We start from the raw sequence: 20,795 nt of genomic DNA on the forward strand, positions 1-20,795 counted from the left end.
CCGGGGCAAGAGGTGCAGGTCGGCCTCGGTCACCACCGGGCCCCCAGCCCTCCCTCCCGCTGGGGGGCAGCCGCCCCCTCTCCCAGCCCGGCGTCCGCGGCCTCCGCAGGGCATCCTGCCCCGCCGACCCCTGCCGGGAGCTGGGGAGCCGGGAGCCGGGAGCCGGCAGCCGGGAGCCGGCGGCGCCGCCGGAGAGCTCGCCATCTTGCGCGGAGAAGAGCCGCCGCCACGCGGGGGGCACAGGAGTAAGGCGGGAGCGGCGGGCCAGGTTGGGCGCCGGAGAGAGGCGGCCAGTGGCCAGCGGCGACTTCGGCGGCGGCCTGAGTGCGGGCAGCGGCGGGATTGGGGCCGCAGACCTGGGGCGCGGTTACCACGCGGGGCCGGGCCGGGGGACGGGATGGGGGGGCGGGGCGGGGCTGAGACTAGGCCGGGCCGACAGGGCCGGGGGCGGGGGGGGGCGGGCCCCGGGGCTTAGGGGGCGGCGCGGGGCGGGGCGGGCGGCGCGGGGCGGGGCGGGCGGCGCGGGGCGGGGCGGGCGGCGCGGGGCGGGGCGGGCGGCGCGGGGCGGGGCCGGCGGCGCGGGGCGGGGCCGGCGGCGCGGCGGGCGGGGCGGCGCAGGAGCCGAGGAGGAAGGAGCGCCGCCATTTTGGGAGCTTCGAGTCAACAATAAAGGGCCGAGGGTGCGAGCGGAGCGGCCTCGGCGGTAGGGCTCGGGCCGAGCCGGGGAGTTGGGCGAAGGGCGGGGGTTGGGTCGGCGGCGCAGTCGGGGCTGCGGGGAGCCCGGCGACGGCGTGGGCGCCCAGAGGCGGCGGCTGAGGCCTGGACGGGCCGGGGAGGAAGGCAGGCGGCAGCTGGGGTCGGGCGCTGAGGAGTCGGATACGGATGCGGTGCGCGGCGGGGTCCGCGGGGAGCGGGCCTCGGGCTCGGAGGACCTTTCTAGAAGCGGGAATGAGGGCTGGGCGCCAGGACCCCAGGCCACGATGGCGGTGACCGGGTACGAGGCAGCCTCGGGGGCGGCGGGGGCAGCCGCCGAGGGCCCGGGGAAGGGGCGCAGCAGCTGGGCGGACCTGGGCCGTGAGGGTGTCGCTGGCGCCCGGGCCGTGGAGGACAGGACAGGAGGGCTTTGGGGTCAGGGCTCCTCGGTGGGGCCTTAGAGGAAACTCCATATTGTTTCCTCCTCTCGGAGCGGGTTCGGTCCCTGCTCTTGTTGCGCAGATAGGATTGCAGGCCCGGCCCTGGGTGTTTATGATCGCGGAGCGGACTTGGACTGAGGGTGTCTCTTTTGGGGGGGGAGGGGGGAGAGGGGAGTGGGCGGGGAGAGCAAGAAATAATTGAATTATTACTTTACGATTACGAGGCTCAAACCCTCGGCTTGTGCCTTTCCTCATTGCTGCTTACTCCCCTTTCTCCTCCCCCTTTTCCTCCTCACCGGAAAGCCAGCCCAGCCCCGGGCCGCGGGGTGACGGCCTGTTCGGGAGGAAAACTGTCCATTGCTCCCGGAGCCGGGGAAACGCTGTGATCCACTCGGCGTGGGGTCCTCCCCGCGGGCTGCGTTTCCTTCCAACTTTTAAAACGTAGAGAGAGAAGGTGCACGCCTGCGTTGGGAAGGGGTGGGAGGAACGGTTCCCTCTCGGAGACTGCTGCAGTGCAGTTTCGTTTTTAATTAAGAGGGACGCAGTCTCCCTCTGGGGATCTGATTCTGTCTCCGCACAAGATGGATGGTAATGACACTTAATCTTCGGAGGTTGCCCTCTTCATCCTTTCCTACTTCGCAAACAAGTTTTCTGGTGCGAACTACTGATGTTGTTGATCATAATATAAACCTGTCACTATAGGATACCATCCACTGCCTTGAAACTAGGTAACGGTTAACCACGATCTGCCTAAGAAGTTAATCAGATTCTGGGAGACTTTGAAATAATACCTCTTTGTGTTTGAGATCATCAGGATTTGCTTGTGAGCAACTTTCTTTTTTTAAGGCATAAGTATTTTAGAAAAAATTTTGTTTGAGAAGCCGTGGAGTATGACAAAAACGCTAATTAATAAGCTTGTGTATTTTGGGTAAGGAGGTAAAAAGGAACAAACCCAACAGAGTAGGCATTTATTTCCTGTCTGGCCTTTGTAAATTTTTTATTCACTTCATTTTAATATATGAATTTGGTTTTGGGAATAATTAAAAATGGAGGAAGTTAACCACCTTAATATATATAAAATAGATTTCAGAGAGGAAGGGAGAGGGAGAGAAACATCGATGAAAACCATGAAAAGGCTGCCTCCTGCACGCCCCCTGCTGGGGATCAGCCCCAACGCCGGCATGTGCCTGGGCCGGGAATTGAATCTTGACTTTCTTCTGGGTTCTGATGCCTCTTCTCAACAGCCGCACCAGCCCAGCCAACAGTTTTTTTAGTGTTCCAATTCCTGGCTGTTTTCAAGCAAAATATTGTGACATGTAGACATGTCTATATTCCTGCTTCAGTTACTGTTTTAAAGGACAAGAACTTAAGGAAAAAAGGAAAATGCATTTTTCTTCATAAAGTTTAATTTTTGCACTTGAAATTCATAAGGTTACAAATGGGTTATATTTCTAAAAGCATAAGTTAAGTCAAAAGCTTATATAACTCTTGGAGGACTCTCAGCTGCTGTCAGAAATAGAAGAAATTTGTCTTGCCTTGTTCATATGTAGATTTACTCTTAAGCTGTGAGATACTTTTTTGAGTTGTGACGCAATTAAGTGGAATGAATCATTGACTTTTAGAAAATTCAGGGAGGAAGAGAAGATTATGTCACTTGAGAACTATTGCTAATTACAGTATCTTTATACTAATAATTCTCTGGGTTGTTTTGAGCTGACAATTTAAAAGTTTGAGATTGATTTCATTGTGGGTTTGATTTTGTGTACAGGTCATCTTTTTGTCTCTCTATTAGCCTGGCTAATGATGTGATCTAAGTGCAGTGGTATTCTTAATTTTTTAATTTAAAAAAAGTGTTAGGGAAAACAGTTTTTTCTAACCTTCGTGTGTTTGCTAACTTAACTTTTTCTTTGTTTCAGATTGAAGTGAGTGAATTCAGTTATATAACCAAACCTCGTTAGAGAACCTTTAAAAAATAAAAAGTTGATTCGGTGCATGAGAGCAAGTTACTGCTGCTTACTGTTCACAGACTTACAGGTGCTTGCCTGCATTGCAATAAAGGACTCAATATTGAGCAAGACTTATATTTATCTCTTCATTTTGGAGAGCCTAATAAACTGTATTACAGTTTCTCTACTGATTTTCAAAAGTTTTGAAGTTTGGAAGAGACATCTGTACATTTAATACAGCATGAGCACGGCCAGAACAGAGAACCCTGTTATAATGGGTCTGTCCAGTCAAAACGGTCAGCTGAGGGGTCCTGTGAAGCCCAGTGGTGGCCCCGGAGGAGGGGGCACACCGACACAGCAACAGATGAACCAACTGAAAAACACCAACACAATCAATAACGGCACTCAGCAGCAGGCACAGAGTATGACCACCACTATTAAGTAAGTGTTAGAAGAAATAAACATACTTGGGGGAGCAAGGAGATTTCTTTTTATTACTTTGTTAATGACTACTCTTTGTATTCTTTAACCGTTTTGATTGTGGAGGACAGATGACTTTATGGCCATTAGGTATTTGCAGTAGAATAATGTATTTCTGTCATAATTCAGGTTTATTAAGTAATGAATATAGGTACAGATATATATTAATTTTGTATAGGTTATATTTTAAACATCGCTGGCTTTCATAATTAGCTCAGATTCATCTTGTTTTTGTCAATATGATTTTTCCCTAGTATAACGGCACCATGTCCTAGTTTAAATGACATTTAAAGTCAATTTCAAGTTTCAAATGTAAGGACTTGCCCAGCCTTCTTACCTCCAAATGTACTCAAAATTTATCCATAGCTTTTTTTTTCAGTTTTTGCAACTTAGCTTAAAAGTTTTTGGTTTATAAGCTTCCTCCTATTACACACACATACAGAATAACACACCGTAAAATATAGGATCTCAGGATTTTGAACTCTGGGAAACACATCTTTGAATAGCCCCAATTCCCCTAGTTTCTTGGTCTGCAAACTGCGGCTCTCAAGCAACATGCGGCTCTTTGGCCCCTTGAGTGTGGCTTTTCCACAAAATACCATGGCCTGGACGAGTTTATTTCGAAGAAGTGGCATTAGAAGAAGTTTAAGTTTAAAAAATTTGGCTCTCAAAAGAAATTTCAATCGTACTGTTGATATTTGGCTCTGCTGACTAATGAGTTTGCCGACCACTGCCCTAGTTGACTAAAAAGAGCCTCATCTGATTACAGAATTTTTTTTTCAAATCTGGAAGATTGTAGACTGCCATTTTTTAAATGTTCACTATACATTATTTGAATGGTAAATATCACTCTAAAGATTCCGTTAATAGAAAATTAACATTTAAACTTGACCCATTTGAGGTTTGGCTTTGTTAAGAATCTAGCCATGTAATTGATTTAACCTCTAGAAATCTTCTAAGATGATGAAAAGGATCACTGAACTAAAATGTTTTGTGTTAACAATCTGGATACTTTCCTGCTTCGGAAGCACTTCCTAAAGAAAAATGGCTTTTATAATAAGACAACAGGATATCTTATAAATGATCACTGGGAGATCATTAATGTATATTCTATTATTTTTAAGGTGAATGCTTTAATTAGAATATTTTCTGAATTGTAGTTTGTCTTGATAGACTATGAATAGGCTAGCAAAATTTAGGCTATTTTTATTCCTTAAAAATAGGAACGTAAATCTGTGTTATTCTAATTTGAGACACCAGTGGGTTTTATTTTTGTTTTCCAGGGATTACAGGACTCTTCTAATACTACTGCTATCACTTACTTTCTTGTTTTAGTAGTTTGGTTTCTAAATTCCTTGTGGACAGATTTTGCATTGTATCCTCTGTACTTTTATTCATTGTTGAATTTGACAGTGTGGTAGGCTGGCCTAGTAGGATGTTCAGCTGACATTTTTGTGCTTAGAAACTTTGCTGTGGTATAGGTTGAGGTAGAAGGCTTTAATACCCTTGGAAGTGGAAGCAAATAGGTACCTTTCTTAGAGTGTCTTTGATTATATGGAACCTAGCTTTAAGTAAAATAAGTGTTCATCTTTCTAAATCAAGACTTCTAATGCTTTGGAAGCTCTGATTATGAGTGGCTATAATGAAATCAATGTAAACATATATCTTCTCTGCCCCCCACCCCCATATTGCTATTAGAGAGTGGAAAGGGGGGGCGGGGGAGAGAAACATCAATTGATGAGTTGCCTCCAGTACACGCCCCCACCAGAGATGGGGAGCGAACTCCTAAACCAGTATGTGCCCTGGACGGGGAATCAAACCAGAGACACTTTGGTTCCCCAGGGTGAAGCTCTGACCACTGAACAATACCAGCCAGGGCAAAAAACTTATTTTTTAAAAAATATTTTCTTATTTTTATTGATTTTAGAGAGGAAGGGAGATGGAGAGATATAAACATCAGTGATGAGAGAGAATCGTTGATCAGCTGCCTCCTGCACACCCCTTACTGAGGATCGAGCCTGCAACCCAGGCATGTGCCCTTGACCAGAATCGAAACCAGGACCCTTCAGTCTGCAGTCCGATGCTCTAGCCACTGAGCCAAACCATCCAGGGCAAAACTTATTTATTTTAAAGGCAACACTGTTGAAAAGCATGTTTGCCTTATTGCCAATTTTTCCCCCCTTTTAGATGCTTTGGGTATATAGTAGAGGTTTTTGTCTGGCCTAAAAGAGATTTTAAAAATTGTATTTTTCTTGTTTTTTAACTATTCATAGTTTAAAGCAGTGGTTGCCAACCAGTGGTCTGTGAGGTCCGAAAGGTTGGCGACCACTGGTTGAAGGAAACCTTTGGAGCAGCAGTCGCCAGCCGGTGGCTCGCCAGGTTGAAAGGTTGGCAGCCGCTGGTTTACAGCATACCTGGTAACAAAGATTTAGAGAGATGTTCATTAACAGATCATATGGAGTTCATTTTTTAAAGGAGTTTTTTTGTTTGTTTTTCTTTTTTCTTTTAATATTTTTATTGATTTCAGAGAGGAAGGGAGAAGGAGAGAGACAGGGAAACATCAATGATAAGAATCACCAGTTGGCCGTCCAGTCTCTGTCTCTCCCCCGCCCCTCCCCACAGGCTGCCCCCATTGGGGACCACACCCAACTCTGTGCTGATTGCCTTCTGTAAATTATCTGATATAATCCTTAACTCGTTGTATATATGAGAATGGAAACTTGGAAAAGTACCTGCTGCATGGTCAAAAAATAAATGGTAGAGTCAGGGATGAAACTGGAGTCTGGTGTTTTGTTTTGTTTTGTTTTGTTTTGTTTTCATTCAAGAGAGAGGTAGAAATATCAATGATGAGAGAGAATCATTGATCGGCTGGCTCCTGCACGCCATATGCTAGGAATTGAGCCCACATCGAGGCATGTTCCCTGACTGGGAATCAAACTGTGACTTCCTGGTTCATAGGTGGATGCTCAACCCCTGAGCCACTGCAGCCGGGCTGGAGTCCTTGGTTTTAACTAGTATCCAGAAGTTACCAACTCAGATGGCTGTGCCAGATGAGAGGATACTTGCCCTCTAAAGGGTTAGCTGCTTGATTTTAAACTCAGTTACTATGCTCTGTCAAACTATTGCCATGCAGAAGTTTGGAAACAATGTTGCTAAAGATTCCAGTTTTACAGAAAAAGCCAGAATCTGGACATTTACACAAAATCTTCTAATTTTTAATATTGGTAACTAGCTTAAATTAAAACACATACATAATATGTTTATCTCTGTTAACCATATTCTTTATACATTAGATTTTTTTAGATTATTCTAGAGAGGAGGATAGGAAAGAAATATTGATACAAGAGAGACATTGATCTGTTGCTTCCCATGGGTAATCAACCAGGTGAACCTTTTGGTGTGTGAGAGCCACACAGGCCAGGGCTGTTAACTATGTTCCTAAGTAAATGGCAATATATTAAACTTATTCTGCTTTTTATAACTTAATTAGAGGCCCAGTGCATGAAAACGGTGCACTGGAAAGGGGAGGCCTGGCTTGGCCTGTGCCCTGTCACAGTGCGGGAGCCCTGCAATCAGTTGCTCCAAAAAGGTAAGCCGGAACCTCGGGCCGTGCCTCGCGGAGCCACAGGAACCGCCTCCACGCCACGCACACCGCGTCAAGCTCCTGTCTGCCCGTGTGCACCCACTGCACACGCAGCCTCCTGGTGACGCTCGTTATGGTGTGAGGGTGTCGACCACATAGGCTTTTACTAATAGGATTATAATTGAGATGAGTTATCTTTGTATTAGAATATGATGCTATGAATTCTCATACTTCAGTTTTATTACATTCTCTCTAGACCTGGTGATGACTGGAAAAAGACTTTAAAACTCCCTCCAAAGGATCTAAGAATCAAAACTTCGGTAAGTTGATTGTAAAATTTAACTTAAGATGGTGTGGAAACTCTAAAAGTGAAGTAATCCTATATAATAAAAGGCTAATATGCAAATTGTCCCCTTGACTGGCAATTTGACCAGGGGACGGGCCAGCAGGCGGACCTCCCACATCCCCGCCCCCTGGCCCAATTGGGCTGGACCCAGTTCGTGCATGAATTCATGCACTGGGCCTCTAATTAATCCTACATAATAAAAGACTAATGTGCTAAGTATCCAGTCGTCCAGTTGGCTGTTCAGTCAAAGCGTAATATGCTAATGATATACTAAGGCCATTCAACTGCTTGCTATGACCTGCACTGACCACCAGGGAACATATGCTCTGACTGGTAGGTTAGCTTGCTGCTGGGATCTGGCCAATCGGGACTGAGTGAGATGGGCTGGACACACCCTGGAGTCCTCCCATATCCCTTCCCAGGTCTGATTGTGTACCAGTGGGGTCCTTCGGCTTGGCCTGCACCCTCTCAATCTGAGACCCTCAGGGATGTCGGAGAACCAGTTTCGGCCTGAGGGAGGAATGACTGGTGACTATGATGTACACTGACCACCAGGGGGCAGACAATGTAGAATATGTCTCCTGGTGGTTAGTGCACTCCCACAGGAGGCCAGCTGCTCAGCCAGAAGCCAGGCACACAGCTGGCGAGTGCAGCAGTGGTGGTGGAGCCTTCCCCGCCTCAGCGGCAGTGCTAAGGATGTCCGACTGATGGCTTAGGCCCGCTCCCCTGCAAGTTGAAAAGGGCTAGTTCTCTTAGCCCAGCATTTTTAACCAAGAGATATTTAGCAACAGCTACAAATATTTCTGGTTATCACAGTTAGGGAAAGGCTACAAGACAGCCCCTTACAGCAGTGAATTTTCTGGCCCAAATGTCCGTATTGCTGAGCTTGAGAAGCCCTGATTTTGACTAGGCTATTTGTAGGCAGTGAGGGTTTGATTTCATATCTGGGGTTTTAATTTCACAGCATGATTCTTAGAGTATTCCACCTGTTCCTTAGAAGAATATGATCACAGAGTGGCCTTTCCTCCAAACACAGTTTTTAAATGGCCTGGAAATACAGATCAGGACAGCTAATCTGCATATATTTACATCTTAAAAGGGGTAGATAAAGAAGTAGTTTCTCAGACAAATTTGCTTAAGCATGCTAGCTAACAAAAGAACAGAGTTGTACTTTATTCTTTTTTTATTGTTTTGCATGGTTGACTAGGATGTAACCTCCACAAAAGGAAATGAGTTTGAAGATTATTGTTTAAAGCGGGAGTTACTGATGGGAATTTTTGAAATGGGCTGGGAAAAGCCATCTCCTATTCAGGTATGTTTCTACTTTTTATCACATGTGTAATGTTATGAGTGAATAATTATGTACTTATCTATGGGAATGATAAAATGAATCAATATTTCTCTTGTGCATACCACACCCACACATATATGCACTCTTTCTCTCTTCCCCAAACCTCTTAAGGATAAGTTATAAAATTATGGCCATCACCTCTAAATATTTCAGTGTTTCCTAAGAAAGAGATACTCTGTTATATAACCTGTGGTCAAATCAATGTTAATACTTCTTTTTTTTCTGTGTCTCTTTAAGTCCCCCTTTAGAAAAAAATGTTCTTTATTAATACAATATTTCTATCTTATCATTTGTATTCTAATTTTTAATTGACCTAAAAAATGCCTTTTTAGCATTTTTTTGATTGGGTATTGCATATAGTTATGTCTCTTTAACCTCCTTTCAGCATTTTACTGGTCTGTTTTAGTCTTTTATGATACTGACATATTAAAAATATAGCCCCGTTTTTAAAATAGGACATTTCTCATTCTGGGTTTGTCTCATGTTTCTATGTGATTAAAGTTAATACATTTTTAGCCAAGATACTGTAGAAATCATGCTATGGCCTTCTCAATTTATCACATTTGGAGGGTATACAGTGTGTTTATTTCTCATTGGTGATTTTAATTTTGATTACCCTGCTAAAGTGGCCTCTAATTTTTCTACTGTATAATTGCAGCTTTTTTCCTTCTTTGAAATTTATAAGCAGTCTGTAGAGATCACTTTAATATCATGCAGAGACCCTACTCTTTATCAAAGTTTCTCCTAGTTTTAGCATCCATTGATGATCCTGTCTGTGTTAATTATGCTGAGTTTCCAACTCTAGGACTCTGTTGGCTTTTTAAAGAACCTTCCCTATCTTTACCCTTGTTTTTTCTTAAGAGTGTGTGTGTGTGTGTGTGTGTGTGTGTGTGTGTGATGGTGAATTCTTTTTCCAATGATATTTTTGTGCTCAAATTCCCAGGTTTGAGCTCCTTTGTGATTGTTTTGTTATGTACCCCCTTTTCTTTTTCAGATAGACCATTTTTATTTTTTTAATTAATTATCAGGTTTCTTTTCTTTTTTTTTTTTTTTTTTTTAGTTTTTAGTATGAAAGGATTACATATGCCCCCTTTTCCCCCCATATACTTCCTCTAGCCCATCCCCACTCCTATCGTAGACTATTTTTAGAGCCGTTTTAAGCTCACAGCAGTTGAACTGAAAGAGAGATTTCCCATATGCCCCAACCCCACTTATGCATAGCTCAAGTATTCTCTGTAAGAGTTATACATTGTGATACATTTGTTACAACTGATGACTTACATTGACATGTATAATCCAAAGTCCATAGTTTACCTTAGGGTTCACTCTTGGTGGGGTGCATTCTATGAGTTTGAACAAATGTATAATGACATATCCACCATATGGTATCATACAGATTTGTTTCGCTGTCCTAAAAAATCCTCTGTGCTCCACCTCTTCACCCTTTCCTCCCTCCATTTTTCTTGAGTACTTCGTTTTTGGCATAGCATGAAGCTTATCTGTACCTACCCTGTCCAGCCTTGGGATCAGCATTTCTCCAAGGAACCCCAGTCCCAATTAGTGGGGAATAGGGTTAGAGGTCAACATCTGAACACTAGGTGCACTTTTTGTTCCTTGGCCCTTTCAGTAGAAATAGCAAGGGAATATACAGTATGTGTGCATGCATGTACATGCATATATGTAGACAAACATGCAGTGTGCATATGCAGATTTGATAAACATGATTGTTGTCTTTATGCAACTTAAAACTGTTGTACCCACTTTTTCATTAAGCAAACATTGAGTGGCCTAGAAAGTGTTAGATACAGGATGTTATGTTGAACAAGGCAGAGAGGGTTCCTGCCTTCACAGTCTGTGAAGCTAATTGTACAGATAATTTAGTGTAATACTATTTTCTACTCAAAATTGCATAAATATGTAGCCATTTGAGGAAGATGAGACAGCCTGGAAGAAGAATTGATCCATGTTCTAAGCACAGAACACTAAGCTAGTGATTGCCTACGGGTGACAGTATGCCTTTGTGGACAAAATGAAAGAAGTTTATTATGGCTAGATAAAGTGTCAAGATAATGTTATACATAATCATATAGGCCAGTGGTCAGCAAACTCATTAGTCAACAGAGCCAAATATCAACAGTACAACGATTAAAATTTCTTTTGAGAGCCAAATTTTTTAAACTTAAACTTCTTTTAACACCACTTCTTCAAAATAAACTCGCCCAGGCCGTGGTATTTTGTGGAAGAGCCACACTCAAGGGGCCAAAGAGCCACGTGTGGCTCGTGAGCCACAGTTTGGCAATGAGATAGGCAATGTGAATGTGGAAATTAAAAATGTGTAAACTACTTTTCTATAATGTAGTTCATGTTAGTGTGTTTTATCTGTAAGGATAAAAGTTCTAAGAGCTCTCCTGTGGGGTCTGTCCTTCCACTTTGGATTTCTGGTACTTACCAAGGTGCATGCAGGAAACGGCGTTCAAAAAGCCAGCTGCATTTAGAAAGCTTTGAAATTATGGTTAACATGTCGGCAGGCGAACTTGGTCTACCCTGCTTAGAGAACTGCCTAAGAGCACTATAGATTTGCAAGTAGGCTGCCCAGGTTGAATCCCAACTCCATTGCTTTCTTAGTTGATTGAGTTATCTTCCTATGCCCTAGTTTGCTGGCCTGTAAAATTGATATAGCATATACCATAGGGCTATTGTGAAGGTTCAGCGAGGGGATGAATGTTAGTATGCTTAATACAGTGCGGGGGGGAGGGGAGGAGGACATGGAAAGATATGTACACATATAATAGCTTAATAAAAAAAATAAATACAATGCCTAGTAAATGATTAATGTGTAAGAAATGTCATGGGTTATTGTTCCATATAATAGTTTTATTTATTGGTTCATTTAGCAAACCCTTGCTGGCTTCTATTTTCCACCTTTGTATTAGATTTTAAAATTGACCTAGTTATTTGCGCTCTCAGTGTTGGTATAGCATATAGGCATTAATTCTCCAGCCACTTAGCCAAAGCATTAGATACTTGAGACTACCGTCCACATTGCCTTTTCTTCACTGTTATTTTACCTGAGAATTTGTGGAAAACACAGCAATGCCAGAATCTATCATGTGGCTGAGGAGGTTGGCTAGACTATTGATACATTGGCAGTGGGGGAGATGAACTACCTCAGAAGGAAGCTAGGGTTCTACTAAGAAAGGGAAATGGATACCAATGTAACAAAAATACATCATGTATATATACTCGAGGCCCAGTGCAGGGGACCATGGCTGGGGCAAGGGCTTTTGGCTGCGGGAGCGCACTGACCACTGCCTCCTCTTGATCGACAGGTCATTCGGTCATAACAGTCGCTTAGGCTTTTATAGAGAGAGAGATTGGATCAGTCCCTAGACCCTAGATCATGGACTTGGAGAGCTAAGGTGGCATGATTCTGCCATCAGACTAAGGTTGTGGGATTGTTGGGCTAAATTCAGATATAACTCGAATAGCTTACAATTCACACATTTAAACTATACAATGGTTTTTAGTATAGTCACAGTTACGCAATCAATACTACAATCACTTTTAGAACGTTTTCATCACCCTAGACGGAAACTCCTTTAGCAGTCTCTCATTTTCCCCTAGCCATAAGCAGCCACTAATCTATTTTCTGCTCTATGGACTTAACTATTCTACCCATTTCCTATAAATAGAATTATACAATATATGGTCTCCTCTTATATTTCCTTAGGGAGTCATCCATGTTGTAACATATATCAAAACTTCATTCCTTTCTGTTGAGTAATGTTCCATTGTATGGCACTGTTAGCTATTATAAATAACTAGAGGCCTGGTGCACGAATTCGTGCAGAGTGGGGTCCATCCTTGCCAGGCCTCTGGGAGGAGGGGCCGCGGGAGGTTGGCCGGCCAGCCTCGCCCCCAATCGGGGGAGGGGGAGGGGCTGGAGAAGACCCACTGAGCTGGAGCTGAGCGTGGGCCCCAAGTTTCCCAGGGAGGAAAGCTCTGCAAACAGGCCCTGAGCTCCCTTTGGCCTCAGGGACTCAGAGCTGGGGTCTCTGTGTATATTAGACTCAGCCCGCCACTCTCCTTTGTCTTGGTCAAATCCATTGCATCGAAAACTTGTTCCCGTTCTTCTCTTTGGGCCCTTCAACAAATACAGGCCAATTGGAAGGCACAGGCCCCAGCGACAGAGCCAGGCCCCACAATCGCCTGGAATTCAGGCCTAAGACAACTGGGTAGCAATCTCCACGGAACAGAGCACACTGCTTTAGTCTTAATTCTCCCCTAAAATGTGCCCCGCGCTCCTCTTTAGCCGGGATAGACTGAACTAAGGAACCAAAGACCGAGTTTCCTTGGGGTGGGTCCACCAGGAGCTGCTGGTGGCAAGGCCCCTCCCAGGCGGCTGCCTTCCCCCCAGCTGGGTGTGCTCTGAGCCGGTCCATTTCTGATGGTGCCGGGTCCTAGGCTGCTGGTCAGGTAGCAGGTTCACAGGTTTCTCTCCGCCGCCTTCCTGGCCTCCTGAGCAGTACCTTCCGGCCTGGCACGCCAGGCGCCTTTCGCTAGAGCCGGGACTCGGAGAGCGAAGGAGCTGGCGTGTGGAGAGGGACCCACAGGTGGCCAGGCCGTGCCCCCCGCCCCGCTTCTCAGTCTTGCTCACGTGGATTGGGCCAAAGCCCCTGCCTGAGACAGGTGCCACGTGGGGAGGGTTGTAGCAGGGAGAGGGGTGCCCTGACCTGCCAGCCTTGGTGGCAGCCATCTCAGTGCCCAGCTGATTTAATTTGTCCCTCCGAGCCTCATCTCAAGCTGCATGCTCACACTGGCCACCTTCGTGTTCTTTTTTTTTTTTTTAATTTATTTTTTACAGAGAGGAAGGGAAAGAGAGAGCCAGAAACGTCGATGAGAGAGAAACATCGACCAGCTGCCTCCTGCACACCCCCTACTGGGGATGTGCCCGCAGCCAACGTACATGCCCCTGACCGGAATCAAACTGGGACCTTTCAGTCCGCAGACCGACGCTCTACCCCTGAGCCAAACCGGTTTCGGCCACCTTCGCGTTCTTAACCGGTGCCTTGGCAGCGGCGGTGGCACAACTGACCCTGGGGCCCTTGGGCTCGGCAGCGGCACTGGTGGCCCCTGTGCCTGGTGTGTCATGCGACTGGTCGTTCTGCCATAACAGCCTCTGGGCTTTTATTATATAGATGCTGCTGTGAACATTAATGTACAAGTTTTGTGTGGAGAAGTTTTCACTCTGGGGTTATATATCTGGGAGTGGAATTGTGGGTTCATATGCTAATGCTCTTTAACCTTTTGAGGAGTTGCCAGACTTCCAAAGTGGCTATACATTCCCACTAACTGTATGAGGGTTTTGATTTCTCCACATCCTCACTTACATGTTGTTATTTGCAGACTTAAGTTTAAGTCCTGGTTCTGGCATTTCTTGCTTCATGACCTTGGGCAAAAAATTAATCTCTGAGGATCCATCTTATAAATTGTAAAACAAAATGTACCAAACTTGAAAGGACGTAGATATCACAAGGTATCTACCTTGCAGAGTGCCTAGCACACAGTGTTTTAAGAATTTTAGGCTTGTTTTTCTCCTTTCTTGGCAGCTTCACATTATTCCCTCTTGGTTTCAGAGCTGTCTGAATCTGTTTTCTTGCTTCGTATTACCTGGTCTTCCTAGGAAACAGTGGTAAGAGACAGTGTGGATGTGCTGAATTAGCAGACTAATCATATGGCCAGCATTCAGGCACAGTATCAGTGCATCCTAACTTACAGACCAGCTTACTGACTTTGTGACAAAGTCTTACCCTTCAACAGTTTCCGTAGAGCGTGAGCCCCATCAAAGAAAATAGAGGAATTTATAAGTTAGTAGCCTCCATCTAAACCAAAGACATATTAGGGTACCCCCAAATTAACTCGACCTGCCTGCCTTCATTGAAAATTTTCATAGTTTTAAAGGACCTGGCTCAGAAAACCATTGGAAACCCCTTGGAGACCATTTAGCCCCATCTCCCCCCCGCCCCCCCCCCCCTTTTTTTTTTTTTTGCTATAGTGTGCAGGTGGCCTGTTTAAACACCATAGTAGAGGCCGTGGCTGGGTTGCTCAGTGGGTCAAAGTGTTGTCCTGATAGGCCAAGGTTGCAGGTTTGATCTCCAGGCATTTTCTTCCTTGGCCTGCTTTACCACAATGAGCAGACTATTTTCTGTTGGTTATAGGAACAAGATAACAGAATTGTCACGGACCGTTTTCTCAGTTCTGGCATCTGTGCTAGTTATTTTGACCATACGGAACCCATCTGACCCTGTGATTGGGTTCTGGGTAGAATGAATGTCATGGTGGGAAATAGAATTATGCTTATGACTTAGATATTTCTACAATAAAAATATATTTTTAAAATGTTTAAGCCAAAACCGGTTTGGCTCAGTGGATAGAGTGTCGGCCTGCTGATTGAAAGGTCCCAGGTTCGATTCCGGTCAAGGGCATGTACCTTGATTGCGGGCGGGCACATCCTGCAGCTGATCAATGATCCTCTCTCATTGATGTTTCTAGCTCTCTATCCCTCTCTCTTCCTCTCTGTAAAAAATCAATAAAAGATTTTTTAAAAAAATGTTTAAAGTGCTGGAGAGATTTCTTTTGGTCATTAGCTTAGGTATAGAAAGAACTAATTATTACAATGATTGTGAATTTCATTTATTTTCCTTTATTTTTTTAGTTTTTTTTTTTATTGATCTCAGAGAGGAAAGGAGAAGGGGGAGAGAGAGAAACATCAATGATGAGAGAGTCATTGATTGGCTGCCTCCCACATGCCCCGCACTGGGGACCGAGCTGCCGAAACCCAGGCTTGTGCCCCCTCGGACTCCAACCATTTCCCTCTGGTCCATAGGCTGACGCTCAGCCACTGAGTCACACTGGCTGGGCCTAACTTTATAGTTTTAAAAATTAAAATTAATGTCTTTAATTTGAGAAACAGGACCGTTCTGCTTCCTCCCTGCTTATACTGTCCTGCCTTTTGGTTTCCCAACATACATGTGTGTTTAATTTTTAGTGACTGTGAGGCGCCTTTGCTATTGTCCGGGAAATTAGTCCTGAGTTAATAGGAAATGTTGTCTTCTGCAAAACACACATGACAGTAATTTCAGTATGAAAATGAGAGTCCCCCTCAGGAATGTGACCATGGATTGAGGTAACTAGATTGGAATTCACTCTCCATATGAGCATATTTCAGGACAGAGGAGTTGGCTGTATAGACAGATATTGGAGGTTTATGGATATAATTATTAAATATGAAATAGGACCTAAGGTTAGACTTTTCCAGCCTCTTCCTGCTTTGTGCAAGGCTAAGTTTTCCAAGATACAAATTTTCATTGCAAAATTGGCTTATTAGTCCTAAAGTATCATATATAGTATTCGCTTTGTATTTTTTTTTTGTCACTTTTTTCTCCAGTTTTTTAATTGTCTTCTGTTTTTTTCTTTCTGTGTGTCAGCTCAAGTTCCTCCTTTCTTTGTTCTCTTTGTTGTTGATGCTCAGCTTCCTTGGCCATACACACTTACATGTACAGTGTTTATTACATTGGAATGCAATTTAATATATATCCTATGAGCAGTTTTAGTAAATACTGGTTAATAATGATGGTGATGTTGACTGGTCTTGCTAATTTACGTCATCTCTACGTACTTATTCTTGTAAAATGCAAACATATAAGGCACGTTAAAGCAATATCAAAGTGATACACCTTCAGTGTATTTTAGAGAAAAATTTGCTCGCCCTAGCCGGTGTGGCTCAGTGGATAGAGTGTCGGCCTGCGGACTGAGGGGTTCCAGGTTTGACTCCAGTCAAGGGCATGTACCTTGGTTGCGGGCACATCCTCAGTAGGGGGTGTGCAGGAGGCAGCTGATCGATGTTTCTCTCTCATCGATGTTTCTAACTCTTCCTCTCCCTCTCTGTAAAAAAACCAATAAAATATATATTTTTTAAAATTTTGCTTATGTCCTGTTTTGTTGTTGTTGTTGTTTTTAATATATATTTTCATTGATTTCAGAGAGGAAGGGAGAGTGAGAGAGAGAGAAACATCAGTGATGAGAGAATCATTGACTGGCTGCCTCCTGCACGCCCCCACTGGGGAGCGAGCCCGCAGCCCGGGCCTGTGCCCGACGGGAATCGGACGTGGGACCACCTGGTTCGTAGGTTGACTCTCAAAACACTGAGCCATACCGGCCAGACTGTGCTATTTTTATTGACAAGTAATTTGTTTCGTCTTGTCTCTTTTAGGAGGAGAGCATTCCCATCGCTTTATCTGGTAGGGATATTTTAGCTAGAGCAAAAAATGGAACGGGCAAGAGTGGTGCCTACCTCATTCCCTTACTTGAACGGCTAGACCTGAAGAAGGACAATATACAAGGTTAGTTGTTTGTTTAAACTGAAAATAACAATTTAGACCTTGGAGCTATGTAGAAGATAAGTTTTTTAAGCTAGAACTAGTCTGGAATTAGTATTTATCCTTTTTTCCCCACAACTCTTTAAAGAGATTTGTAGTTTTCAAAAAAAGTTTTATATTACGCAGTTTTGATAATATTCCAGTGATACAGGCAAAGTAAGCTATTGCCTTATAGATAGGAGCACTAAGATCATGAGAAGTTAAATTGTTGGATATTATTACTTAAAAACTATGGAACTGTGATTTCTCTTATATGTTGGAGTTTAATGAACAAAGATAAACAAAATAGAAAAAAACTATGGAACCGAATTGTTTCTTGGCAGCTGTGTGTCTGCAAGAAAACATGAATCTTTTCTCTTTTATATATATAATTTTTTACAGAGAGGAAGGGAGAGGGATAGAGCGTTAAAAACGTTGATGAGAGAGAAACAGCGACCAGCTGCCTCCTGAACACCTCTGCTGGGGATGTGCCTGCAACCAAGGTACATGCCCTTGACTGGAACCGAACCTGGGACCTTTCAGTCCGCAGGCTGACGCTCTATCTGCTGAGCCAAACCAGTTAGGGCGAATTTTTTCTCTTTAAAGCCACGTTTTTGGAATTTTAGGAGCTGAAGCAGTAGGGAAGAAATATTTTCATGCTTGTACTCAAAGTAAGCTAAGAGAGTTAAGTTTTCACTTCTAAAGCAGTTTTCCCCCCCAGCTGTTGTGGCCTCTAAATACCATTTCTGCCATCTTTCATTTACCTACTTTCATTCCTGGGGCAGAGTTCCCTATTCGGGGGTGTAGACTAGTGAGTCTCTTTCTGAAATATTAAATTAATAAACTTTAAGCAGCTGCCAACTTATAGGGAACCTTTTAAAGGTTTGTAATTGAGAACAGAACAAGACTTCTAGCAACATTGTTTAGGAAAAGTTTATAGTTGGATTACTAAGCGGGGTTTGTGTGTGTGTGTGTGGGGGGTGTGTGTGTGTGTGGGGTGTGTGTGTGTGTGGGGGGTGTGTGTGTGTGTGTGTGTGTGCATGCGCGCGCGTGTGCGCGCGCGTGTGGTTTTTTTTATTTTTTTTATTTTTTAAAGATTTGTTCATTTGATGTTTTGGAATTGGTTAGGCCTATTATGATTTAACTTTTTAATATACTGAGGATCTAGATTGCAAGGAGCAGTATTTCTGTAGCTTCTTAAACTCTTAAAATCTATGTTATGTTTCCTATTTTCTCTGTGCTTGCTATTTTTCAGCAATGGTGATTGTTCCTACAAGAGAACTTGCTCTACAGGTCAGTCAAATCTGCATCCAGGTCAGCAAACACATGGGAGGGGCCAAAGTGATGGCAACCACAGGAGGAACCAATTTACGTGATGACATAATGAGGCTCGATGACACAGGTAGGAAATCACTGACCCGGGTCACCTCACTCTCTGAGTTAACTGCATACATGGTGCTTCCTTTCAATAGCTTATGAAAATTGTTGTTAAGAATTAATAAGCGTCCTGGCCAGGTGGTTCAGTTGGTTGGAGTGTTTTATCCTGCACCAAAGGATTGCAGGCTTGAATCCCGGTCAGGGCACATACCTAGGTTGTGGGTTTGAACCCTGAATGCAGGAAGCCAATTAATGTTTATCTATCTATCTATCTATCTATCTATCTCTTCTTCTCTCTCTCCCTCACCCCCTTCTGTGTCTTAAAAATCAAAGAGATAGTAATAGAAATGAAAAATGTAAATAAGAACAGCAAATTGATATTGTGCCTTTCTGATTGGCAAGACCAAAAAAAATTAATAACCAATAACATGAGTTTGTGGCAAAATAGGCTACCTTATAATATAGGCATATAAATTGATACAGTCTCTATGGTGGGCAAGTTGGCATGTTTCAAAATTATAAATGTATATTTTCAAGTATCTTTCCTAAAGAAAGAATTGGCCAAATGCGAGGTTGTTTACTACATTGTGGTTTTGTAGAACTGAAAAATTGGAAAAACCTAAACATTAGAGGATAGTCTGAATGGAATTCCACACAGCCACTAAAGCATGAAGCTCATCTGTATTAATTTTTATGAAGGGTTCTCCATGATACATTACTGTGTGGGGGGAAAGATAAAACAATGAAATCTTATGTATAAAATTATACATAGATTATTAGATTTTTCTCTTTTTTTTAAAAAAAGTATATTTTATTGATTTTCCACAGAGGAAGGGAGAGGGATAGAGAGTTAGAAACATCAATGAGAGAGAAACATGGACCATCTGTCTCCTGTACATCCCCCAATGCAGATGTGACCACAACCAATGTACATGCCCTTGACCAGAATTAAGCCTGGGACCCTCCAGTCCGCAGACTGAGCCAAACCAGCTTTGGCTAGAATATTAGATTTTCATATGGTTGTCATTAGATCAGTTATTGTAGTCTTCATACTGCACAGTTATTTTAAATGATTATCTCATTTGATCCTTATAACTCTAGTTGAAAAAGTCCACTATATTAGAAGCCTGATATGCCTATTGTTATTCACTAGGGATTGTCCTAAGAAGGAAATAGGCCCCTTATTTGGAGCAAGGGATTTGGGAACCTTGAGCCCATCCCATGTAGAGGTGAAACAAATAAGTATATCTTAGTCAACCTAAGATGAAGTAGAAACCCCTATCCTAAAATACAAATTTTGTCTCTTTGTACTACAGTAGTCCCCCCTTACCTGCATGGGATATGTTCTCAGACCTCCCCTCCCCCAGGGGGTGCCTGAAACTTAGGGGAGTGCCACATCCTACACACATGCTCGTGCGAACACATACATACACACACATTATAAATTAGGTAAGGTATTAACAGTAACATAATAAAATGGAACAATTACAGCAATGCCTATACTAATAAAAGGGCAATATGATAATTAGAGCGGACGTCCATCCGGACAAAGCTATAGCGGTTGTGAGGACCTAGATTGCATGGGAGGGGTGGGCCAGTCTGGCACCGCAGCCCCTTTTGCATAGGCGGTGAGAAGGCAAAGGTGGCATGGGACACGCTGCGGCTGGCCTGGTCCCAGGGCTGCCCCTTCCGCATAGGCAGCCACAGAGGCAGTAGCGTGGGCCAGTTCAAGTGCCACGCCTCTACAGAGGCTGGATGGAGTGCAAGCTGCTCAGCCTCAGCCTCTCACAGCCCCTTCCCCCAGCCAGCCTGGCCCCAGATCGCCCCGCCCACCAGAGGGCAGGGAATGGGGCCAAAGCTAAGAAGCTAGGGCTGAGGGCCGGAAGCATTAGTGGGGTGATGGGGACAGTGACCGGGGGCTCCTGGAGTGAGGGGGGCAGGCTAGGTTGAGAGAGACACCCTCATCCACCCACCCACCCACCCTCCCCAGCACGAATTTTTGTGCGTGGGGCCTTTAGTACTGTAATAAAAGTTAGGTGAATTTGGCCTTTTTCAGTTCACATCTACCACTCATAAATTTAATGCCTTTTCCATCTTAACTAAGCACTTATATTTACAGTGATCATCATAAGTTTCCCAGTTTGAGGTATGACAGCAAAACT

The 20,795-nt window shown here is 44.0% G+C and overlaps 1 protein-coding gene across 2 annotated transcripts in view; it reads left to right on the forward strand.

The window, feature by feature from the left end:
* The first annotated feature begins 578 nt into the window (after window positions 1–578).
* DDX6 (DEAD-box helicase 6) overlaps window positions 579–20,795 on the forward strand; it is a 37,728-nt gene continuing 17,511 nt past the window's right edge. Inside the window, exons 1-6 of one of the 2 annotated variants that reach the window (XM_084896002.1) lie at window positions 579–703; window positions 3,050–3,520; window positions 7,399–7,462; window positions 8,696–8,800; window positions 17,112–17,241; window positions 18,512–18,658. In XM_084896002.1, the coding sequence (XP_084752128.1) occupies window positions 3,321–3,520; window positions 7,399–7,462; window positions 8,696–8,800; window positions 17,112–17,241; window positions 18,512–18,658 (646 nt within the window). In that variant the 5' untranslated portion in view covers window positions 579–703; window positions 3,050–3,320. The remainder of the gene's footprint in view (window positions 704–3,049; window positions 3,521–7,398; window positions 7,463–8,695; window positions 8,801–17,111; window positions 17,242–18,511; window positions 18,659–20,795) is intronic. The other variant, XM_084896003.1, reaches the window with a different exon arrangement.

The sequence above is a fragment of the Pipistrellus hanaki genome (genome assembly GCF_964339955.1).
Source record: "Pipistrellus hanaki genome assembly, chromosome: 9".
Classification (NCBI taxonomy): Eukaryota; Metazoa; Chordata; class Mammalia; order Chiroptera; family Vespertilionidae; genus Pipistrellus; species Pipistrellus hanaki.